The 26093-nt window shown below is 37.3% G+C and overlaps 1 protein-coding gene across 46 annotated transcripts in view; it reads left to right on the forward strand.

The window, feature by feature from the left end:
- Pum2 (pumilio RNA binding family member 2) overlaps positions 1 to 26093 on the forward strand; it is a 154823-nt gene that overhangs the window by 80649 nt on the left and 48081 nt on the right. For 30 of the 46 annotated variants that reach the window (XM_076559813.1, XM_076559838.1, XM_076559832.1 and 27 more), the window contains exons 2-5: positions 10653 to 10721; positions 18337 to 18445; positions 23187 to 23374; positions 24107 to 24273. In XM_076559813.1, coding sequence (XP_076415928.1) covers positions 10671 to 10721; positions 18337 to 18445; positions 23187 to 23374; positions 24107 to 24273 — 515 coding nt within the window. In that variant the 5' untranslated portion in view covers positions 10653 to 10670. Of the gene's footprint in view, positions 1 to 10652; positions 10722 to 11670; positions 11796 to 12906; positions 12981 to 18336; positions 18446 to 23186; positions 23375 to 24106; positions 24274 to 26093 lie in introns of all 46 variants that reach the window. The other 16 variants (XM_076559850.1, XM_076559836.1, XM_076559825.1 and 13 more) reach the window with 2 other exon arrangements.

Here is a 26093-nt window from a genome sequence, read left to right on the forward strand (position 1 = left end):
GTCTCAGTACATAAAGCTGGGATGCCAAGATATCTAATATCTGCCTCTGGCCTACCAACAAGTACATACAGCCCCTCCACAACACAGTACATAGACAGAAAAGGGTGTGGTGGTATTGGGTTAAAGTCTATAGGATTCTCAGCCTTCAATGGGTGAACCACGTTGACTGAGATTAAGCATGTGCTCAGAGCTTAGAAAAGTGACTGAGTGTCAGAGAACAATATGTCTTAAACATATTGAACCAGGGAACTTATTTCAAAGAAGAGAGTAAGTAAATAATCTTTTTGAACCTGGTGGTGTGACATATGCCTGTAAGCCCAGCACTTTGAAAGTGGAGGCAGGAAGATCAGGAGTTGAGGGTCATTATTGCCTACTAGTGAATTTGAAACCATCCTGGGTTTCATGAAACCCTGTTTTGTCCCATCCCCCCAAAGATACACAATGAAAATTTTGAAAGAAAAATCTTTTAAACTGCATATTTGGTGTTTTTCTTGATATAATGGATGTTGTATTAGTACATATAACTTTAATTTTAACTTTTTTTTTTTTAAAGTTCGTGGCCTTTTGTTACTGTTAAACCTTTTTTTTTATTCTGTTGAATTTGGGTTGTTCAGTTAAGCACTAGGTAAATATTTTTGTTCTATTAATGCTGCTGTTTGTATGAGGCAAATTCCCAGAAGAGAAGCTTAGGTCTGAAGATTTTTATATTGATTTTTAAGCAAAATGGCTCATTGAGGTAGGCAAATAATACTCTAGGAAGCGCATGTGTTTCAGTTTTGTGGATTCATGTATTCAGGGTCTTTTGATTTGTGTTTCTTTTTGTTTGTTTTGTTTTGAGGCAGAGTTTCTCTTTATCCCTGGCTGTTTTGGAACTTGCTCTGTAGACCAGGCTGGCCTTGAACTCAGAGATTTACCTGCCTCTGCCTCCCAACCACTGTGATTAAAGGTATGTGGCATTGCTGCCCGGCTATGTTTGGGACTAAAACAATTTTAATTGGAAACCTAGGCTGTTTGATTCCTTCCCTCTTGAAGGATTTGCACATAAAGAGAGAGAACTGGTAGATAAGATTCTGTCCAGGTGACTTTTTTTTTCCTTTTCTATTATCAGCTTAATACAATGTAAATTCTTATCCTAATACTGAAATGTTTCATTGAGGCTTGCCCAGTAATTGAGTAAACCCAAAACTTATTATAAGCCACAGTCATCCTAGGGGTCCCCCTGCTAGGTAGCCTCCCTGGATCTGTGGGTTGCAGTCTGATTGTCCTTTGCTTTATATATACTTATGAGTGAGTACATACCATGTTTGTCCTTCTGGGTTTGGGTTACCTCACTCAGGATGGTATTTTCTAGTTCAATCCATTTGCCTGCAAATTTAATTTCATGCTGCCATTGTTTTTCTCTGCTGAGTACTCCATTGTGTATATGTACCACATTTTCTTAATCTGTTCTTTAGTTGATGGGCATCTAGGTTGTTTTCAGGTTCTTTCTATTACAAATAGTGCTGCTATGAACATAGTTGAGCATGTATCTTTGTGGTGTGATTGAGCATTCCTTGGGTATATGCCCAAGAGTGGTGTGGTGGGTCTTGAGGTAGATCAATTCCCAATTTTCTGAGAAACTGCCATACTGATTTCCACAGTGGTTGTACAAGTTTGCACTCCCACCAACAGTGGAGGAGTGTTCCCTTTGCTCGGCATCCTCTCCAACATTGACTGTCTTTAGTGTTTTTGATCATAGCCATTCTGACAGGTGTAAGGTGGTATCTCAGAGTCGTTTTGATTTGCATTTCTCTGATTAAGGATGTTGAGCATTTCTTTAAATGTCTTTCAGCCATTTGTGATTCTTCTTTTGAGAATTCTCTGTTTAGCTCTTTAGCCCATTTTTAAATTGGATTGTTCAGTATTTAATGTCTAGTTTCTTGAGTTCTTTATATACTTTGACATTAATCCGCGCACATATGAACACCTGATTTTTTACAAAGAAGCCAAAACTATGCAATGGAAAAAATAAAGTATCTTCAGCAAATGGTGCTGGCGTAACTGGATGTCAATATGTAAAAGTTTACAAATAGATCAATATCTGTCACTATGCACATAACTCAAGTCCAAGTGGATCAAAGACCTCAACATAAATCCAGTTACACTGAACTTGATAGAAGAGAAAGTAGGAAGTACTCTTAAACGCATTAGCACAGGAGATCACTATAACACCAGCAGCACAGACACTGAGCACAACATTAATAAATGGGACCTTTTGCAGGGCAAAAGACATGGTCAGTAAGACAAAACTACAGCCTACTGAATGGGAAAAGACCTTCACCAACCCCACATCTGACAGAGAACCGATTTCCAGGTGACTCTTACAATGTAAGCTAAAGAAAGATAAGGACAAAGATCTTTTTAAAAGAGTCAGAAATCGCTTCTCGGCCTTTTGGCTAAGATCAAGTGTAAAAGAGTCAGAAGAGTCAGATAGTTACCGACTTTGTTAGCATTCCATAGCTGTGCCGAATTAATGGAAAGATTTATGTACTTTTAGAGGTGTTTTAAAATTCCATGATGGGTTGTTTCTTTGTCACCGGCCTGTGGAGAGGCAGCAACTTCATGGTAGAGGAATGCCATTGAACTGGCAACTTAGGAAGCTGAGCTGAGCAGAATGGAGAGTTACGTACTTCTCCATTGGGTCCACATTTCTAATGTTCTCAAAATACTTCGTACTGATTGAGGAAATTATTAAATTATTAAATAGACTTAACTTTGAGAAGTCATCTTTACAAGCTGCATTATTTATTTGTTTATTTGGTTGGTTTGATTTTTCGAGACAGGGTTTCTCTGTAGCTTTGGCACCTTCCCTGGAACTCACTCTGTAGACCAGGCTGGCCTCGAACTCACAGAGATCCACCTGGCTCTGCCTCCTGAGCTCTGGGATTAAAGGTGTGCGCTACCACTGCCCAGCCACAAGCTCCATCTTATAAGTATTCTGTTTAAGAAAAAAGATTGTTCTGCTTTTAGAACTTTTACCAGTGTCACACCTAACAAAATTTGTTTTCTCAAAGAAAGCATTTTGTATTTGGTTGGCTTGACTTGTTGCTAGCTAGCTTTTCTTGTGTCTAACTTTTGCTTCTGGGCTTTTACTTTTCTCTGTATACTTCTGTATATCTTACTTTCACTCTTACTCCATGGCTGGCTGGGTGGCTGGCCCCTGGTGTCCTCCTCTCCTTGTTCTCTTGCTCTTTCTTCTGCTCTTTTTTCCCTTCCATTTATTCTCTCTGCCTGCCAGCCCCAACCTGTCTCTCTCCTACCCAGCTATTGGCTGTTCACCTCTTTATTAGACCATTGGGTGTTTTGGACAGGCAAAGTAACAGAGCTTCACAGAGTTCCACAGCATAAATGAACGTAACACATCTTAAAATAATATTCTACAACAACATAGTTCTTGTGGTATTAAAGCCTTAGGTCTACATAATAGTTGATTTCTCACCTCCCACTTTATAATTTTTGTTTTGTGGATGTATTAGTGAAATCAATTTCTCCCTCACTCTTATATTCTGAACTTGTTAGTTACTTTCTTAAAGTTTAGGTTTGGGGCTGTTTTCTGTTAGGAATGATCCTTTATAAGGGGTGACACTTATAAATACTACATTAATTATACTATGAGTCATATGTCTTGTTCTGCTTTTGGGGTGATGAAGTTTTAATTTATTTTTAAACGTTTGTTTTGGTGTGCGTGCATACCTGCCATAGAGAGTCTGTGGAGGTTAGGGTACAACTTGTAGGATTGGTGCCCTCCTTCCACCATGTGGGTCCTGAGGATCTGGAACTCAGGTTATCAGGCTTGGTAGTAGGTTGCTTTTCTGAGCCATTATGCCAGCCTGGTGCTGAGATGTTAAATGAGAAAATAACATAAGCTTAGAAATACTGTTTTTTTCCCCCCTTGGTGGAATAACATATCTTTCCCACTTGTACCTTTGATTTCAACCACTTTTCTGTGATATGGTAATAGTTGTCTAAAGCAGGTCATTTTCATTGCCATCTAAATTACCTGACTTCACAGGTTACCTATCACATTGGAAGCTAGCATTGATTGAAGTATGTTGATCTCTGTAGTATTTTTTTCCAAAATAAATCAGTTTCATAAGCACTATTTTGTTTCTCAAAACAAAAGAATGAATGCCTTATAATATGAAAGACTAATGACAAATACAATTCTTGGGTTTTTTTTTTTTTAAGGGAGTTTAATGGGAAGCCTTATTTGCATTTATGGAAATGTATGTTTTATTTTGCCTTCTTGAGGGTTTGGGCTCTGAGATTTAATCTTCAAGGAGCTAAAACATTTTTATGTAGAAACATTTGATAGGTTTTTATTCAGTGGCAGTGGTGGACCAGAATAAAAACATTTGATTAGATGATTGGTGCTAATATCATTTTTGAAGGAGATTTGTGGTTTCTGGGTCAGTAAAATGTAAGTAATGTCCCAGGTCTCCACATTTACTCTTTGTTCATCCAGCATTCTTGTACTCCCACAAGCAGATGCAGCACACTTACATTACTGTATTTCAGTATATTTAGATGCAGTAATACTTAGGCAGTGTTACACTGGTTTACTCCTGTTGCATACTGCACAGATTCAGAGTTTGTAGTCATTTAGACTAGGAAACTATCTGATGTTCACAACTGAGTCACCCAGCAAATATTAGGTAGGGTAGGTCCTGGTGGAATCTCTGTCACAATGTGTAGTGCAGGGTTATCACAGTCTTCCTGCATTTTTATTTTATGTTTTACCTTTAAAGAAGCTTACAAAAAAACGTGTGTGTGTGGGGGTAGGTACACATGTTTACACACCTGTGGAAGTCAGACAATTTGGGAGTCATTTATCCTTTTACCATTTAGGTTCTGGGGAGCCTTGGCAACAAAATACCTTTACCCTCTGAATCATTTTCCTGGCCATTGTTTTTGGTGGTGAGTTAAGACAAAGTGCCTTAGGTAGCCCAGCCAGCCCTTTAACTGGTTGTGTAGCCAACAATGATGACCTTGAATTTCTGATGCTTCTGCTTAAGTGCTGGTATTAGAGGCATATACCCTCTGACAAGCCCAGCTGGAGAGATGATGGCCTAGCAGTTAAGATCATTTGACTGCTCTTAGAGGTCTGGAGTTCAATTCCCATCAACCACACATGGTGGCTCAAGTATTTGTAGTGGGATCTGATTGCCTCTTGTGGTGTGCATGAATACAGGGCACTCATACATAAATACATGAAAAAAGAAAAGGTCTCACCATGTATCCATGTTAGTCTGGGACCCATCATGTAATCCTTGCTGGTCCTTGTCCTGGAAGCCCTCCTGCTTCAGCCTCTCAGGTGTTGGGATTATAGGCATCGACCACCTTTTGTGACCTTTATTTTTCTTCCTACTTTTCCCCCTCCTCTCTGTCCTTTTAGATTAGAAATACTTTTATCTATTTTTAAGTTTTACTGACCCTTCTGTTACATAGTCTGTTAGTAATTGACATTGAAAGAGTTATTTTTCAATTCTAGTATTTCCATTTGGTTGTTTTTCTAGTTTCTCTTAACTGTTGAAATTTTGTATTTATTATTTAAATTTAGTTTTATTATCTTTGTTTCTTTTTCAGTCCTTTGATTAAAAAAGCAACTTCAAGGAGAAAGGTTCCCCCCCCCATCCCCCCAAGACAGGGTTTCTCTGTGTAGCCCTGGCTGTTCTGGAACTTACTGTGTAGACCAGGCTGGCCTTGAACTCAGAAAGATCTTGCCTGCCAAGTGCTAGGATCAAAGGCTTGTGATACTATGCCAGACTTGAAAAAGGATTTATAATTTAACTCGAAGTGTAAAGTACAGTCCACCATAGTACTAGAGGAGTCAAAGCAGCTGTTCTCATGATGCCCACAATCAGGAAGCAGATAAAGAGATTCTAGTGCTTAGCTCCCTTCCTCCATTTTCTGAAGTTCAGGATCAAAGTCAGTCACACTTGAATTAATGCAATCAAGATAACCCCCCATATGTATTCCCAGAGGTCCACTCTAGAGTCTGTCAAGTTGACAATACTAATCAGATTCACTTATAGCATGTTTTTTCTTCATCTTGCACAGTTGATAGTTTAAGTTATCTTCTAATTCTGTCATGAGTTATCTTGATGTTGATTGTTATGAACATGTTATGTCAGAAACAGAGAAAAGCATGTTTGTGTTTTTCCAGTGTCAGGCATTATTTAACAGTAAATTCACAGAGCATGAGGGCTTTTAATGGCAGCAGTTTGCCAGATATTCCTGCTTTCCTTGATAGCTCTGGCTAAGGTGAACACATTCTTTGATTACAATCTTATTTATTAGCATTAATTGTCTATACGTCTATACTTACCTATATATGTAGGTTACAGAATAGCTGCAAAGGTTAAAGAGGCAAAGAGTGTCAAGGAAAAGAGGCCTGAGAGGCTAAACATGATAGGATTGCCAGAGTCTGGTGATAAGTGAAATAACCACAGTTGGAGAAACTGCTGCCTACTAGTTGCAGTCAGGCTGCAAGGTCAGAGCGAGCTGCAGGAGTAGGGTAAACAAAGCTAAGGGCAGGATTGGGTCTAGATAAATGAACAGACAGTGAGTGAGTGGCAGGTCCAGACTGGTAGGCAGATGGCAGACCTTGTCAACAGAGGGGCAGAACCAAGCTGAAGCCCCTAGGAAAATGGAGCGTTTGCTGCCTGTTGCGCTCTCTCTCTCTCTCTCTCTCTCTCTCTCTCTCTCTCTCTCTCTCTCTCTCTCTCTCTCTCTCTCTCTCTCTCACACACACACACACACACACACACACACACACACACACACACACACACACACGCCGTTGGGAGATTTCGATCACAGTGCTAGGTGTTTGTTTCTTTATTGTGTCCAGGTGAGGCAGTTAGGCAGACTCTTGTCTTGGTCTGATGTATCAGATAAATTTTTGGCTTTGCCTTTCTTGATGTGGTTTTAATGAGCCCATGTGCTCTTACAGTTGGAATTACCCAGGTAAATGTATAGGGTGTTACTCTCTCTACTCCTGGACTAAGTCATTTATTAGTTTGCCATGTGGGTGGTGTTGGACAGATGGTAACTTTTATGTGTCTACCTAGGCACACAGTGCTTCAAAATGGAGTCAAAAGCTGATTGTGGTGGAGCTGGGCATGGTCTCTCAGCACTTGGGAGGCAGATCTCTGATTTTCAGGCCAGTCAGGGCTATACAGTCAAACCCTGTCTCTACAAACCAAAAGCTGTGTGTGATACCGAGTCTCTTAAGGCCAGGCACAGGGTTTTGCCATGTAGCTTTGGAGCCTGTCATGGAACTCACTCTGTAGACCAGGCTGACCTCAAACTCAAAGAGATCTGCCTGGCTCTGCCTCCTGAGTGTTGGGACTAAAGGCATGCGCCACAAATCGCCCGGCTCAAAAACTGACTTTTTAAAAACAATACAGAACAACATAGGTCAGGGCACGGCCTGATTTCAGCACTTGTCTTTAATTGTTGATTTTTCTTTTTCATTTTCTAGTTTCTTCATGGGTCTAATAGTATAGATTTCAGACTTTATGCTTGATATGTTGAGAATTAGATTCTGTTGTGGAAAATGTTGGGTTTTATTTTGATGTAACTCAGTCTAAATACCTATGATTTTTGTGGTCAGTGGCAGAAATTTGCTTAATTCTTATATCCTTAATTAGCCCTCTTGGAATTGTTTCTACTTCAGAGTCATCTACATGTGTATTTTAATTTAAATGCAGAGTTTGTGTTCTTTCTGTGATTCCTCCCATTTTACAGCAGCTCTGGTTGCTCCACACTGTTGTTATTTAGTTCTTTAGGGCTTATGAGAGTGGGGTTGGATGTAGGAGTTTCAAAGCCCAACTTGCTTATCTTTGGACAAAGCCTGCGAGCAAAAGAAACTATTGGAAGGAAAAACAGTAAAACTCTACTCTGGATCTTTCTTTTGAGTGTAGGCTTTCAGTTGTTGTTTTTTTTTTTTTTTTTAAAGTCTGGAGTTAATATTAATAGTAGAAAGGTTTGGATCTGATTGAAGTTAACTTCTTCCTTGCTAGGAAACATGAGATCCACTAAACTGACAAGTAGGGTTATGTTTGAGTTTATTTCTTTTTCTCTGTAATTTTTTTAAGTAATCGTAGAAAAAGCTTATTGAATTAATGAGATGAACGAAATATTCACTTAGTAAGAACTCTTTATGATTATAGTGTTTCTACCGAGTCAAAAAGCTTATTTGCTCTCTAGATCCATATGTTGTTATTCTATTTTCGTAATTTGTCTATTTTGTGTGTGCTGGAGCATTTCATGTAGTGGGCTATCAGGAGGCAGAAGAGTATGTTGGATCCTCGGGAGCTGCAGATCTAGGTGATTGTGAGCTGCCTGGTGCAGGCGCTGGGAACATTCATTTCTCAGGTCCTCTAACTTGAACTGCTGGGCCATCATTTCAGCCCCCGAATCTCTTTTACTAACTGACTTGAATGCTTGCCTACCAACCACTACTGTCTGATTTAGTATCCACAGCAAATCTTTGTAGCAGCTCTTCATATCAGAATATAGAGAAGAAATGTCAGTTTGTCCAGAGTTCTACAACTACCTGATATCTGAACTATAATTTGTTTTATTTATATAATATTTGCTGGTTGGTTTTGGAAACCTGACTGGGGCAATGTGGGAATAAAGAAACTACACATGCAGCCCACCTCTGTTGGTTCTAACGGAGGGCATCTACTAGAACCCTGGAAAGTTAGCCTTTTTATTATGTACAGCACAAGGAGGAAGGGTTAGCTAGCCTCATAGGAGGTCTCTGTAGGGAAGCAGTCATCTGAGAGGAGGAAGCTGTGGCTAGTTTGTGTACATACTGGTCAATGTTCGTAAACACTGAAACTTGGACCAGAAGAAGCTTAGCTAGCCATTATGGTTCTGAGGAATTGGGAGTCCATGAGATTGCTGTGCCAGTGCCAGCAATACACATTGACTCAGGACTTCATCAACTCCTCACAACTATGTAGTGGAGATCAGAGGACAACCCGAGTGAGTCCTTTCCTTCCATCCTGTAGATCCAGGCTTGGTGGCAGGCTTCTTCACCAGCTAAGATATCTCTTTGTAAGCCACATGAACGAGTTTGAGCTTTATCTTTAGGGATGAAAATACAGGAGTCACATGATCAGAGTAGTTGCAGAAAGATTATTTGGAGATTAGATTGCAGAATGGAAAGAGGTAAGATTGCAGGGTTTTGGATAAAAGATGATATTCTCAACTAGGGAGCTGGCAAACATTGAGAAGCAGGTAAGCTAGCTTTAACTGGAATTGGTAAAGGATGAAAATGGGTGTAAGAAAAGAAGTAAAGAAGAGCAAAATGAAAACTTTCTGTGGTCCATTTAAGGACATACAGAGAAGGAGATAACTGGGAGCTTTGGAGATCAAAGGTTTAGTTTATAAATACAAATTTGGTGGGTGTGGTATCCACCTCATCTAGATAGCTCTCAAAGCATGATGATTGTTCACAGTACAGGACTTGGAAAAGGGTGCCTTCTACAGAACAACAAGGAATGCTAAGATTTAAGAGATGGGGGGGAGGGGAATGGGAATCCATGAAGTAGTAACTAGAAACCTAGGAAAGCAAACCTAATTATCATAGGCACAGGGTAAGACAGCAGCATTTCATGAAGGAGTGTAGTTAGTGCTTACTTTCAGTGTGTCAAACCCTAGAGGTTTTGGAGGAAGAGAATGGGGTGTGTGTGGATGGGGTGGATAATAGGATTTTCCAATTGAATTTCAAAGCTGTAAGTTTGAAGAAGCTTTGCATGCTTTGTTTTTTCTTCTTTAGTTTCTAGTTGGAGGAGGCAGGGGACCAATAAGAACACATTGTCACATGAGAGAATGATCAGCCCTTAAGAATGGAAGGGCTGGGCTGGAGAGATGGCTCAGAGGTTAAGAGCACTGACTGCTCTTCCAGAGGTCCTGAGTTCAATTCCCAAGAAGCACATGGTGGCTCACAACCATCTGTAATGAGATCTGGCGGCCTCTTCTGTATATACATAATAAATAAATCTTTAAAAGAAAAAAAAAAAGAATGGAAGGGCTGAGAAGTGCTTTCTCGAGGAAACCACAACAAATACTGTAGTTAACTCACTGTAGATGAAATGTTTCCACTTTTTCACTTGAAAAGTGAATCACCATTTAATTATTTTGCTAAATATTTACAGTGAAAAAATTTTACATTGGATGAGATTTACAAATAAATGGTGAGAATTTTTCAAAAACCCTAACAATCTTAGGTAATACAAAACTATTGTACAGTAGTAATTATAACACTAAAAAGAGAACTGCTTTAATGCTTGAACTCACCTTGTTTTTTTTTTTTTTTTTTTTTTTTTGTTTTTTTTTTTTTTTTTTAACCTTGTTTTCTATTGTTGCACAAGAACGTGTGGTGGTCTGTTGGTACACAGAATTATTTTAAACACTCATCCATTTTAGTGTAGTTTGATGTCATGTAATTTATTTGGGAAAACCTATTTTCATAGGAACATCTGTTCTTGTGTGTTTTGGAATGCAGTAGTGTTAGTTAAAATACATACATACAATATAATATTAATAATGCTTTGTTAAATTCCTGCTAACTTTCAGTTTTTGTTATTTACCAGGTTTGATCTGTGGATGAAATGAATCATGATTTTCAAGCTCTTGCATTAGAATCTCGGGGAATGGGAGAGGTAAGAACTCATCAATATTAAAAACATATCTTTGACTTTAATCTTTGAATCATTTAAGTTGATTTTTTAAGCCATAAATGTTGGAAATAGTAGTTACAGTTTTCAGACATAGTTTTTTTTTAAACCCTTGAAATTATGTACTTGTGTAGATGTGATTATTTTTTTTTTTGGTTGCGTATTTTGTAAATCCAGTAAGTAATTATTAGTGTGCTTATTTGTGTTGAGGTGATTTTGATTGGCTTGGTTAAATGATGTCTTAATATTTGGGTAATGAACCGTATAATTAGAATTCTCTCTGTTCAAAAGGATACCTCCTACTCTGCCATTTTATATGTGTATGCTGTTTGCTTTAGCTATGCTTGATTGTTACTGTTCTTCCCCAATCTCTCTTGTTCACCGAAGATGTTTGCTTAATAAACTTGTAATCCTGTGCAAGACTCGACTGAAAACACAGTATCTAGTATCCCATTGCTGTTTGCAGGAGAATTAATTACTTCCTCATCTGACTTCTCATTTAGTTCTTTATAAATATTTTCATTGTGTTACTGATTACAGTTTGTTTTGTATTTGTCTCCTATAAATTACTAGCTTTGAATGCTTAGCATATTAGGTACTCTACAATTTTGAATGGGTGTTATCTTTTCTATGAATCTGTGGTTTTCTTTGGGTCACCTAGTTAACCATACCATTACATATTTTAAGGCATCTAAAATACTTAGTTTTCCATATTCCTATTGAACTTTAGAAAACTTTGATGATAAAAAACAACTCTTGTGGACATAGCTTTGTTGTGGTCTATATTACACACTCAAGTGTGGACTTTGATAATAGAAAATAACAGTAAACAGACCTAAGATGTGTAATTAATTGCTTGCTCCTGGAGATTATTTTACTTTAGTAGATTAGAGACCTTCATGAGACTCACTCCATCCAATGCTGTGCTCTTCAGATGCAGAAAGAGAGTCCAGTCACTCCTTTGGGCCACAAGAGGGCACCCTGCAGCTAGCTAACCCTCCCTTTCTTCAGAACAGCGTTTTCCAAAGAGTTTGTCATTTTCAGAGGACTGATTTAAGGGTGAGTTAAGGTGCTTAAGCTAAGTATTGCCAAAATAAATTTGTTAGTTCAGTACATAAGGTAAAATCTAATTGGGGCCCTAAGAAAAACTTGAGAGAGGGAATACTTTTTTGCTCTTAAAAGAAAGCCTATATCTTGTAGCATAATGGCTGTTGAGGCATTATTTACACTCGAGTAGACTAAACTGACAGTTGAAAGGGCTTTTTTGTTTTTTACCTGCCTCTTGTTTTCTTTGGTGTTTAGAAAGTAGAATAGCATATCTTAGCAGCAGGTCTGGGAGCACTGTAGAACATGCCTGTCATTCTAGTAATTGTGGGCCAAGGCAGTGAAGTCTTGAGCTCAAGGCAAGTTTAGGTTACTGTAGGAAGACCCTATTTTAAAATATTTAGAATAGCCTGGCAGTGGTGGTGCACACCTTTAATCCCAGCACTTGGGAGTCAAGGGCAAGCTGATTTCAGTGAGTTCAAGGCCAGCCTGGTCCTCAGAGTGAGTTTCAGGACAGGCAAGACTGTTACACAGCGGAAACCCTGTCTTGAAAAACCAATATATAAATAAAATAATGCATTCCTGAAGTGTTTCTGTCTTCTGTCTGTGACAGACTTGAACTTGATTTCGTAAAAGTGAGTGAGAACCCTACATTAATTCTAGGTTCAGTTCTTGCATGTGTATTAGAGATTTATGTACAAATTGACTCTTCTATTTGAAAATAACATTTGATAAAGTTAAATATACCATGGTTAAAAATTATGGTCAGAAGCAGTGGTTGAATTAGTTATCTATGGATAGACAAGGTTTTAATAGATTAGTTGCGTTGAATAGTTAAATAAAATAAGCTGAAATCCATTCTCTATTAGTAGGCACATTAGAAATGCACAGCCAGAGTGCTGGAGGGCCTTAGTTTCCTGCCGTCTGGTGGATGACTGCAGGCCAGTTTTGTCAGTGATCTTCACCCAGTAAAAATACAGTTTTAAATAAGCAGGTTTTGCCTTTTTTTTTTTTTAACAGTTTACCAGTTAATATTGTTACCTCTAAGAGATAGCTAAGAAACCTACTCAAATTTCTGTCTCTGGGTTCTCTCCCACAAGCCTTTCTATCTTTCCTCATCTCACAGGCAGCAGGGAACCTTCTGGGATTTCCTTCTTTGCCTGTCTCTCTCTCACCAGTCTTCTCCTCCTTTACTGACAGGTGAGGTGTTTGTTTTATTCCAGAATTCATTCATTGGAATAAAGTAAAGCAGCCTGTATTCTCTGGCTCTTGAATTTTCTAAAATTGCTGTCACGTTGTTTTTATATTGTTAAAAAAATATATATATATATATCCCCCTGTTCTTTCCTTTTAAAGATAACGTTTTGCTAATTGGGTCTGAACTGTTATAAATCTCTAACGTATGGAGAATTGTGTTTACTTCTAGGATTCATTTTAAATGTACTTTTTTTTTTTTATATTTCTTGTTGGGTTTATTGAGCTATCATCAGGAGGTCCTTCACCCAAAGGAGGTGGTTCACCCAAAGATAGAAACAAATCTGTATTTATCTATTCATAAACTCACTCTTTTCCCTCTCAGTACCATGCTTTTGTCAAAAGACCTACTGATTTCCATTGTATCATGTGGCTTACAACAAATAGGGGCCGTAGGAAGGGGTATTTGACTTTATTAGCGTGTATAGAGATGTAGTATTTTAATTAAGTACACTGAGAGGCACATGCCTACTAACTAATTTTCAAATAACAGAATAAAGGGACCTTGCCCAAAATTTTTTGAGGAAATGAAAATTTAACTTAAGATTACTGAGCTAATGAGTTTTATTTGGGGGGCAGTTTCATAACTTAGTGTGGTAAATAAATTCTATTTTGGCACAGTAATTTAGAAAAATACTGTGTTTTAAAATTTAAAATTTGTGTTTTAAAGTCTCAAGTAGAGAGAGCCTGGTATGGTAATGAACACCCTTAATACTAGCACTCGGGAGGCAGAGGCAGGGTGGGTCTTTGTGAGTTCATGGCCTGCCGCTCTACATAGTGAGTTCCAGCTAGCTAAAACTACAAAATAAGATCCTGTCTTAAAAACAAAATCGTATGTAGAGTGATAGAGTAGAAAATGTATTGGAGAGACTAAAGAAACCTCTGTTTTTGCAAAAGTTTCACTAAGCTATACAATTAATGCTGACTTCTTTGAGAACAGAATTAAGACTTAACTCAAAAAACTCTTACTGATCTGAATTGTTATGGATAAATGGAATCCAAGAGCTTTACTATCCAGACATAATGGCACATGCCTTAAATCCCAGCAATCAGGAGGTAAGAGGCAGGGGGATCTCTTGAGTTCGAGGCCAGTGTGGGGTTACATGGCACCAGGACTATACCGAGACCCTGTTCAAAAAATAAAAACCTGTGAAGAAAATCAGCTATTTTAGATAGTGTTTAGAGGATTGCAGTATATTTCTAAAATCACTGTCTCAACTATTCTTAGTTAAGAATATCAGTAATCTTAAACTTTTGATTTACCTAGTAATAATCTTAATACTGAAAATTCTTAGAAATACTTAAGAATTACACTAAGATTGAGAAAAAAACTATTTTCTATAGTAGTTAAACGTAAAGAGAAAAGCCCTACAATGAAATCAAAGGATTTAAATCCCAGTGGTGCTCTTTACAAGCTATATGTGTAAACCTTTGGCATTTGAACTTCTGGCTGTGTTTCCTCAATGCAGAAAGACTACATTAGACAACTATTGTTAGTTAATAAGTAGGGTTTCATCTCTCTGAAATACTTAAACTAACACAAGAAAGAAGAAATGAAATGGCTAGAGACAAAATCTTGGTAATGAGATACAGTTCTTTGTATCTAATTAAATGACTTATACGTTGGCTATGAAAGGTTCCTAGTATTACTCCTAGGTGCTAGGTGATGCATTAAACAGTCTCTTGGTGGTCTTTCATTGTAGTCTCAATCTAATAACAGGTTTATTATATTTTCTTTACAAATTAAAAATTGAAAAGCTGAAAATTGTTACTATCTTTTATTTGCAAAAAATTAAAGACTAGGAAAGCACCATTTTAGGGCTTTGGGAAATTGCATCGTGGTTTCTTCTTTGTTGCTGTTCTCTACAACTTCATCTTTGTGTGTGTGTGTGAACTTACTTGTATTATAAGTAGAGTGATGTTATACCTTAATTTTTTTCTTGAGTAGTTCAGTTATGATCTGTTGTCACAACATCCCTTTTCTTGAAAGTATCTGAGTTCAGAGATAAGCTATATGAACTTAGTTTTAGACAATAATGTTAATTGGCTAACTTGAGATTTTTGCTCAACAGTTTATAGAAGAAAGTGTGATGCATAAGTGTGCCTCAAATGCTGGAGCAGGAATTTGGTTGATTTGTTCATGAGGCAGTGTGGATAGGGTTCTTACTTATTTCTTCACAGTGAGAGGGCAAGCCATAAATTCTTTCTAGAGGAAAAAAATTCTGTCAGTCATATCTGAGTTTTGAGGTTGGAGACAAGAAACATTGAGTGTCCCAACCATGGTGTAGACACAGAAGTTTGTGAGTTAGGGAATGACAATAGGTGAAATATTTTTTAGATTTTAAGGTTTCTTAGCCTTATTTTCTATAATATGGATCCTGGTTTACACTTAGAATTCCTGGAGAGAGTCTCTTTGTCTTGATTCATTTAATCTCCATTTTTGTTGAACTTTTTGTCCTTGAGTAGTTTCCTTCACCTGTGTTTAATCCATTTTAACCTCTGGGTCACAAGCTAGGAAGAGCACTTCAATTACTGTTTAAATTGTCACAGAAGTTATTCTCTAAGGAGCGAGGCAGATGGCTGAGGAGGTAAGAGGGTTTGCTTTGCAAGCCTGAAAATCTGAGTTCAGATCCCTGTCACCCAAGCCATGATTGCTTATAACTCTAGACTTGGGAAGATTTCAATAGCTCCCTCTGGGCCAGTCTAGCCAAAAAGGTGAGCTTTCAGTATGGTGACAGACTTTGATTCAAGGCAAAAAGGCAGAGAACCATAGACAAAGACACATCTTGCTCTGGCCTCCAAACACACTGATATATATGCACTGCATATAGCATACACACACTCAACTAAAAATACTTTAAAAAGTGTATTTCTAGAGTGTACTGAAGATTTTTAGTAGAAGTGTTAATTTTAGCTAAATTATTTCCTTGTGTATCCAGTACCTTACACAGGTTTGCAAAATAAATATAGTTTTTCTTAGCAGTGATGGGCAAAATGGGCATTGAATATTTGACAAGGGTTTTTTTCCCCACTACTTAAGCAATACATTTTCTAGAAATTTCTTTTTTTTGTAGTGCTGAGGATGGAACCCAGTGCCTTATGGTGCTGCTTTACCACTGCTCATCCCTAGTCCTACACTTTGCAGGTAAAGCAGTGGGCTATGAAGGCACTCGGAATATTATCTCAAAGAATGGACTAGTCTTCTCAGTAGAACACTGTTATTTCTACTCTCTCAAAAGATGAATGCTTCAGCTGCTTCTGTTAGTGCCTCTGGTGGTTATTTATCTTATTTCAGTATATAAAATAGGATGTTTTATACTTACTGGAGTCTTGGGTCAGTGGAGACTATTTAAATCAAGACGTCATTTAGAAAGATCCTAACTTGTAAAAGCTGGACTTAAAAAAAAGTTGGTTTCTTTAAAATTATGAATTTTTATTTTATAAAAGATCTGTAGGCCAGGCATTAGTGGCACATGCTTTTAATCCTAGCACTGGGGAGGCAGAGGCAGTTGAATGTAAGTTCAAGGCCAGCCTGGTCTACAAATGAGTTCCAGGACAGCCAGTGCTGTTCTACAGAAAAACCCTGTCTCAGGAAAAAACAAAAAATCTGTAAATTAGGAACATGTTCTTCTCCATTCAACACTATTTCTCAGTTTGATTAATAACACTGTCATTTATTGTGTAAGTTTTTATGCATTTTCCACCATTTGTAATCAACTCCTTTTGATCTTCTAAAATGTCTTCGGAGATCCATTTATTTCTCAGCTCTTCAGTTCTTACTGTCTTGGCTTTGTTGTGATTTCCTTAAACTAGTTTTCTTGCTTCTAGTTCCCCCCATTCTATCAGTTTTACAACTTGAACTGCTTTCCAAAACCTGTCGATCTTGCTAACCTGTCTTGATTTCCTGTTCCTTTAGTAAAACTTTGAGTTTCCTTAACATGCCTTTAAGTGGATCCTCATGATCAACCTGGTGAACTTTACCAGTGGCAAATTTGGATCTTCTTATATCTTCTATATGTATAACACTGCATTTTCTTAGGTTTTGCTTTTGTTCATGGTTTCATGTTTCATTTATGCTTATTGTATTTCTCACCTTGCAACTCACCCTTCCTGAAAATATACACTACATTGTCTTTCAGACCCTAAATTGGGTATTACTGAGTTATGTTTTATTTCATTGTGTTTATAAGTTCTCTGATGATGAGGTCACCATGCCTTTAAAGAGGCAAACACAGGTAACTAGTGTGATCAATGTAGTACTAGAAGTATATACAGGTCTAATTATTATGAGTGCTGAATAACTTGGCATTTAATAGGATGAAAATAATGTCTTATGAATGCTTACTTAAAATGCCAAATGTATGTCTAAAAAACAAATCTATTCAAGCAAACATAATTCTGCTTCCAAGTGTCAGGGATAGAGAGAGTAAGTTAATGGTCCTACTGACTGTAATTTTCACATGTTACCATTTAGGGTAGAGCATAAGATCATAAGATTATTACCTCAAAAATACTGTTAGGGTTTTTCTTTCTGTGTATTCTGTTATTCACGATTTCTGATTTGGGCTTGACATATCGGTGCTATTTAAGAGCTAGTAAGAGTTGTGAAGTGTACTGCTGGTGAATAACTGAAGAACCAATAAAAAACCCCACAAAAAACAAAAAACAAAAACCTTTGTGTTCTGGAAGTTTGAGAGCTTGTTCAATGGCAGCTTTTAGAAGTGAAAGAGAATTTTTAATAATTTCTTTGGGCATTTTTATTATCTTTAACAGGAAATTTAGTAAGTCTTTTAAAGAGAGTTATATATACAGAAAATCATGAGGCTGCTGGAGACATTGCTTAGTAGTTAAAAGCACTTGTTGCTCTTTCAGAGAACTTGGGCTCAGTTCTTAGCACCCACATGGTGGCACACAGCCATCTATAATAACTCCAGTCTAAGGGGATCTGATACCCTCCTCTGACCTCCTCAGGCACTAAGCACCCATAGGGTATGCGTGCATACATACAGGCAAAAGTCACATAAAGTGAATAAATCTAATGAAAATTTAAAAAGAAAGAAAATCAGGATATAACAGATGTTTGAAACTAGTAATAAAGTTAAAGACCTAGAATTATCACAGCCAGTGCATAAATGAGGAGTTAACGTTGCTTTTCAGTGAGACAGCTTGGAAAACAGAGTACTTGAAGGCTAACATGTACATATGAGTGATATGTTTGCAGTTCCTTATATACTTACTCTTTGTAAATTGTATGACATTATAAAAGCTTTGTTTGTTGTATTTTTTTTTTCCTTTCAAATAGCTTTTGCCTACCAAAAAGTTTTGGGAACCTGATGATTCAACAAAAGATGGACAAAAAGGCATATTTCTTGCGGATGATGAATGGAGAGAGACTGCATGGGGAACTTCTCGTAAGTTATTAGTGTTTGGGGTGAAAATTAGGAATAAATTCAGTGTTTTTTTTTTTTTAAACCCTGCCTATTCTTAAACAATTTAGGGGGAAAATTTGTGATACCTTTGAAGCTTACAGTTCAGATTTTTTTCTTTTTCTTTTTTGTGTTTTTTTCCCTGAGATGGGGATTTCTCTGTATAGCCATGGCTCTCATAGACCAGGCTGGCCTTGAACTGAAGAGATCCCTCTGCTTCTGCAGTGCTGGGATTAAAGGTGTGTACCACCATGGTCTGCCTTTAGTTTAGATTTCTTAACAGTAGTTAGCTCTTACCTGACAATACACTTTATTGATTGATAGATAGATAGATAGATAGATAGATAGATACATTTACCACATGATTTTAATAAGCTTTTTGTTTCTTTTTGTTTTCTGAATGATACACTAACTTACTAGAATTTTCTGTCTTAGATTTTTATTGACAGTGACTGATTTTGTCTAACTACACCTTAGTCTAGCGTTGTAAAACATTAGCCACATTCAGAAATCATGTAAATTGGTAATACAGACCCATACCTCTATAAACAGAACAGGTAGAGATACTTTAGATTACCATTAAGTAGCGAAGAGTATAGCTGAAGTTTTCCTGTGTCCTACCCAGGCTGCAGCCGCTCAGACCCAAGTAAACACATAGAGACTTACATTAATTAAAACGTCTCAGCCATTAGCTCAGGCTTACTACTGACTATCTCTTACACTTAAAACTCAGCCCATTTCTGTTAATCTATAATGTCACCACGTTTTCTGTGGCTTTACCATTACATGCTACTCCTGGACGGTGGGCTGGCATCTGACTCAGCCTTCCTCTTCCCAGAATTTTCCTTGTCTGCTTGTCCCGCCTATACTTACTGTCTTGCTTCTGGCCAATCAGTGTTTTATTAAACCAGTGTACAAAAGCATTATCCCACAGCAGAGGTGAAAGTTAGACCTAAGAAACTGATTTGTTTTTGTTTTTGTTTTTGTTTTTGTTTTGTTTTTTCAAGACAGGGTCTCTCTATGTATTCTTGGCTGTACTAGAACTCACTCTGTAGCCCAGGCTGGCCTCGAACTCACAGAGGTCCATCTGCCTCCCAAGTGCTGGGATTAAAGTTGTGCACCACCACTGCCCAGCCTAGACCTAAGAAACTTTTAAGGGAAAGGAACTTGGCATGTAAAAATTATAACCTGTAGAAATCACAGTATTTGTAAATTTTAAAACATATTTTGACCTATTTTATTAAAATGTTTGTGATAAATCAAGTTTGAGGGTTATATAGGTAAATATGGTTTACAGTTACTTTCTCTTTTTATTGCTGAGTGTAGAATAGCTACACAAAATGAACAAAGTAAGAAAAATCCAAAATGCCTAACCATATATTTTACAGATTACATTTCTTTTGGGGGTTGAGTAAGAATAGGCAGTGTGTGTGTGTGTGTGTGTGTGTGTGTGTGTGTGTGTGTGTGTGTGTGTGTGTGTGTTTGTATAGGCCAGAGAATACCTTCCAGGAATCAGTTCTTTGATCATGGACCCTGGGGGTTAAAGTCAGATACGAGGCTTAGTGCAGGTGTCTTCACCTACTGACCCATCTTGCTTTTCCAACCTTAACATTTTTTTGAGAATGAATTAACAGGTGTGTTTTTTCCCCTAAAATATTTATTTGTTTTGATGTGTTTTTGAGTATTTTTGTCTACAGGTGTGTATGTGTACCATGTGTGTGCCTGGTCCCCAGGACTTCAGAAGAAGGCATTAGGCTCCCTGAAACTAGAATTATGAGTGGTTGTGAGCTGCCTGTGGATTCTATTAACTGAACCTGGGGACTTTGCTCCAGCCCAAGATCCTTTTTTCTTTTTAATTAAAATTTTTTAAAAAATAAGTGTTTTTGTCATCCAGATTAATTAAGCTATGTTAAGAGATTTAAAACTTATAGTTTAAAGCTTTTTTTCTTTTTTCTTTTTTGGTTTTTTGAGACAGGGTTTCTCTGTGTAGCTTTGCGCCTTTCCTGGATCTCGCTCTGTATTTGTAGACCAGGCTGGCCTCGAACTCATGGAGATCCGCCTGGCTCCGCCTCCCGGGTGCTGGAATTAAAGGCGTGCGCCACCACTGCCCGGCTTGAAAATACAAGTTTTATAATGGAGGTCAGTTCATGAGTCTTTCTTCCTCCTAACTTTAGCTGTGTAGGTAAAATTTTAATGAGTTAGTTTTACTAGAAATCGTGAGGAAATTTGAAATAAATAGAATTTTGTTTACTTAACAAGTATATATTGAATGACAGATATTCAAGGCCAGCCTATGTAGCAGGGTCCTTGCTGTTGTTCCCTTTGGGGGTGGGAGCCAAGTAGGCACAGAGTCAAACCACACAGACTCCGGGAGAATGTCAAACAACAAGCTCAGTTTATTTAGGAAGAGGCAAGCCTTATATACCCTCCACCACACCCTGGGGGGAGGTCTGATGAATATGCATCTGCTGGTGTGACATGCTGCCTCTCATTGGTCCAGGTCATCTCCTGATCATGTTTCAGCTGTTGTTGCTAAGACGAACAGGCAGACCCAAGCTGGCTCTCAAAGTATCTTTTTTACTTGTTTGGGCTGCCTGGCTCTCAAAGCCTGTTAGGGATGAGTCATCCCACAAGCCTAGTCCACATACTGAGTTCTATACCCATCAAAAGACTACATACTGAGATCTTGTATCCAAAAAAGAAAGAAAATTCTTGGGTCAGTGAGATTGACCAAAGCACACACTGCACAAGCCGGGGGACACGAGTTATGTCCCCAGAAGTCATGTCAGAGTGGAAGGAGAGAACAGTCCCAATTGTCCTCTGACTTCTATGTATGTCCATGGCACATGGACATGCACATAGTAATAGTTAAGTTTTTTCCACTGCTGTGAGAGACTTAATCATAGGTATTAATTCCTTGAGGCTAAAGTAGTATCCCCAACTGATAGTTACATTCTTAGCATGTTTGGAATATGCTGATTTCTGTAACTAAAGGACTTTGCTCCTTCATTGTCCCACTTTGTTAGTCTATTCTTCATATACATTTAAATATTTCCTTTTGGATTCACCTTAAGACTGGGAAGAATCAATTGCCCATGCTTTATATTCCTGTAATATTGTGGATTATTTTAGGGACTTTATCCTCTTATGATCGTTCTTTATTAAATGTAACCCTGGGTTGGCCTGGCCTGGAACTCACTGTATAGTAGAGATTAACCTTGAAATTCAGATAGTCCTGCTTCTACTTCCAAGTGCTAGGGTCACAGGTGTGCACCACTATGTCTATCTTACACAGTGTTAACGACCAAACTCAGTCTTACGCATGCTAGGCAGTCACTACCAGTTAAGCTACATCCCCAGACTCTATACTCATTCTTTTTGAGGGTAAGGATTGTATGCTGGCTAGTTTTATGTCAACTCGACACCAAGAGGGAACTTCAGTTGAGAAAATGTCTCCACAGGATCCAGCTGTAGAGCATTTCCTTAATTAGTGATTGATGGGGGAGGGTCCAGCCCATAGTGGGTGGTGCCATCCCTGGGCTGGTGGTCCTGAGTTCTATAAGAAAGCAGGCTGAGCAAGCCTCGAGAGCGAATCAGTAAGCAGCATTCCTCCATGGCCTCTGCATCAGCTCCTGTCCCCAGGTTCCTGCCCTCACTGCTTTTGATGACATATTTTTACATGGAACTGTGAGTGAAATGAACCCTTTCCTCCCCAAATTACCTTTCCTTGTGATTTTTCATCACAGCAGTAGTAATTCTAACTAAGTCAGGTTGTCTTGTTCTTGGGTTCCTTCCCCATCGCATCATAATGCCATCATGATTCACAGTATACTAGTATTTAAACTGTGAGGGTAATTGATTAAAGGAAAAGCTATAATGACAAATCTCTTACAGATACAAGTGGGAAGTAGAAGAGTTATTTGAATGCTGCCTCTAATTTGTTGATTGTATTTAAATTATGCTAGCACTCAGATGTTAAAAATTGCCTTTTGTTTTCAACAGGCATGTTGGAGGTATAATTTTCTAAAATAAAAGAAATTGGAAAGTATTTATCTGATACTTGGGTTTTTCACTGTGAACATAAAATTCTGGGATTTGGTTTTCTAATCACATTGGTATTTATTATGTTAATAACTGGGTTATGGGTCCGTGTGATGTATAACTGAGCATGAGAACTGTTATCTCTTTTTTTCTGTTCTTCTAGGATTTATTCCTAATGGTTTAATACTTAAAAACAACTCAGCCGTCAAAGTCATTTTTCTGCCTTAATGATAATTTTTTTTTTTTTTTTTGGTTTGACTCTTCTTTGTATAAGCTTTTATCACTAAATAAAACTCATGTAATAGTGGGAGAAACAACCCCACAAAGTTGTCTTCTGATGTCCCATCTGTATTTTAAGAAACATACTGGTTCAGCTGGTAAAGACACTTTCCAGAAGGTTGACTACCTGAGTTCAATCTTTGGTACCCATGTCAAGGTGGAAGGAGGGAACTGTCGTCAAATAATTGTCTTCTGACTTACTCACACATGCATGTGCACACATATGCACATACATACACAAATAATAAAATGTGTTATTTGAAAAAACATGTTCCAGTTATTCAGAATGAAAAGCTGTTTATAACTAAAGGAAATACTGATTTTTCTTAAATTGATGTCTTAATTTATATAACTACATTTTACTTAGCTTAAAAGTAAAATTATATTGTGTTTTTCTTTCAAACAGATCATTCAATGTCCCAGCCTATTATGGTACAGAGAAGATCTGGACAGAGTTTTCATGGAAACAGTGAAGTAAATGCAATTCTTTCTCCGCGCTCAGAAAGTGGAGGCCTTGGTGTGAGCATGGTAGAATATGTATTAAGTTCCTCTCCTGCTGATAAATTGGATTCTCGATTTAGGAAGGGAACTTTTGTAAGTATTATTTTCTTTTTGGTTTCATCCTTATATCTTTACTTGCAAGTGTTTGTTGCAAAGGGTCATTGGTAAAATTTAATATTTTCAGTGACTTTGTTTGCTTTGTGGTATTTTGCTTTTTTATTTCTTCCTCTTGATATAAGATCTTACTGAATCACTTTGGCTAGCCTAGAACTCACTGTGTAGACTAGGCTGACCTTGAACTCATGGTGGTTGTCATGCCCCAGTCTCTCATGTCCTGGCATTACAGATATGGGCCACTGCTTCCAGCTTAATTAGCTTATCTTTCTGTCCATAGAACTGAAAGAAACTTTAAAGCTATTCTTTCTTTGTTTTCTTCACTTAGTTCATGAAATACATGAAATTTCAGAATAATTGCAAGTATTTACATTTTAACTATGTTAAGAATGGTAAATCATATTTTTAAACTTTGCAAAGGTAAAATTGCTTGTTCTTGATAGTAACTAAATTAAACATGTATGAGTTAAATATTGAATCTATCTAATTTGTGGTGTTAATGCTTTTCCTGTACCGCTATAGTTAAGGTTGACTTAGCCCTTCTGTTATAAATGTCAGGTTGTACTCAGTCTTTTGGCCTTTGCTAAATTAATTCACTTAAAAAAAAATAAATGATTGTTTTTATCATTACATGCATACACCACCTCTTGGTGCTCTTTTTTTTGTGTGTTCTATTAAGTATTGAGAATCAAACAGATTCTTTTTCCTCAGGGTACTAGAGATGCTGAAACAGATGGACCTGAGAAAGGAGATCAAAAAGGCAAGGCTTCTCCATTTGAGGAGGACCAAAACAGAGATCTTAAACAAGATGAGGAGGACTCTCAAATAAATGGCAGAGGTTTGCCAAATGGAATGGATGCCGATTGCAAAGATTTTAAGTAAGATTTCTAACTTTTTCAACAAGAAAAACATACCTCTTTTAGGAGTTATTGCAGTTAGTTGATGTGATTGATTTAGATGGTTTTCCAATTTAGGGTTACTTTATTTCCTTTGTACCTTGTGTTAATCTGTATGAATATTTTTTTCATAAAATTAATGATCATAAATCATTGAAAATCTTCAAAATAGTATCAAAAACAGGGTGTTATGTTGGAAGAGTAGTGTTTAAAAATTATTACTTTTTGTCTATTATGAACAATAATATTGAACTTTAAATTAGAACTTTTTTCTTTGCTAATTAGAGAATTTTAGTTTAATGTGATTTTCCCCCCCTTCTTTCAAATTGTGTTTGAGTACCTTTCAGTAGGATTTTTCTCTTGTATTAACTACTTCTCCATCCCCGGCCATTTGATTTTTTTTTTTTTTTTTTTTTTTTTTTTTCATGTTGGATATATGAGGCAAAATTAGTTTAGGAATCAGTGGTTTTTCAGAGTATATGAATTGGGCTAATACATACTTGTTTCTTTGAATAGGAAATACTTGGCTTTTAAGTTTTGAATTCTTGAAATTTTTTATTGTTTCTAGCAGTTAAATACCTATTTTCGTTTAGCTGTTGGTTTTTAGATTAAGCACTGCACACTTACCTGTATACTAGAAAGTTGATGCTTCAGGCTGACCCCTGAAGCTTCTAGTAGTGGTTGAGCGTTACCTCACAGACCACAGAACTTTAGATAACAGCCTAGTTACTTTGTGAATTTTATATTCCCACACTTACTGCCTTCATGTAACGAAGCAGAGCAATAGTCTGTTAAGGTGCCATTTTCTTCTGTTCTTCATGCAAGAAAGCATCCAAAACTGGTAAAACCTCTTTTGATAAATACATTTAATGTTCTTTATTTAGAACCTTTTACTGATTTTGCTTTTCTGCTATTACTTAAGTTTTAGTGAAGGACAGGCATTTAAAACCATTAACTATAGCAAGAAAATAGCATCACTCATAGCACAATATTTTCTTTTTGTTCTCTGCTTTTGCCGCATTGAGTAGTTTTGTGTGAAATGTTAAACATTAATATGAGCCAGGGAGTGATGGCACATACCTTTAATCCCAGCACTCAGGAGACAGAGGCAGGTGGATCTCTGAGTTCAAGGCCAGCCTGGTCTACATAGTGAGTTCCAGAACAGCCAGGGCTACACAAAGAAACCCTGTCTTGAAAAACAGACAAAACACCAAAAATATTAATATGAACTACTTTATTGCTATATTTTGTTCCATTAAGTTTGAAATTACTAATTAAATAAGTATTACTACTTGACATGTAAAAATGCTTCAGAAGAATAGCTGGCTTTATGGTCTCTTTCAACTTTTCCACAAAATTTATAGTGATGCATATATCATGAGTATATACATTACTGAAATAAAACTAAAATGAATGCTTAGGGCCTTTCCACCTTTTCTTTTTCTTTCTTTTTTTTTTTTAGCTGAGGATCGAACCCAGGGCCTTGTGCTTGCTAGGCAAGCACTCTACCACTGACTTAAATCCCCAACCCCTCCACCTTTTCTAATTGGCTGACTTTTATGTTTCAAGTGGAAAAAAAACAAACAAACTGTTAAACTGTTGTTCCCATGCAAGTTAGGTATGGCTAAGGGTGAAAATGCCTAGGGAACTATTCTTTATCTGAGAATTACTTTATAAACTACTCTGTATATGCTAGCAAATTTAGGCCAGTGTGGAACACCTCAAGTTTAGGGGCTTGTTAGGATTGATAGAACAGCTGTCATTAAGGCAAGTAAACACTCATTACCACTAAACTTAAGTGC

This window comes from Peromyscus maniculatus, chromosome 22 (assembly GCF_049852395.1).
Source record: "Peromyscus maniculatus bairdii isolate BWxNUB_F1_BW_parent chromosome 22, HU_Pman_BW_mat_3.1, whole genome shotgun sequence".
Taxonomy (NCBI): Eukaryota; Metazoa; Chordata; class Mammalia; order Rodentia; family Cricetidae; genus Peromyscus; species Peromyscus maniculatus.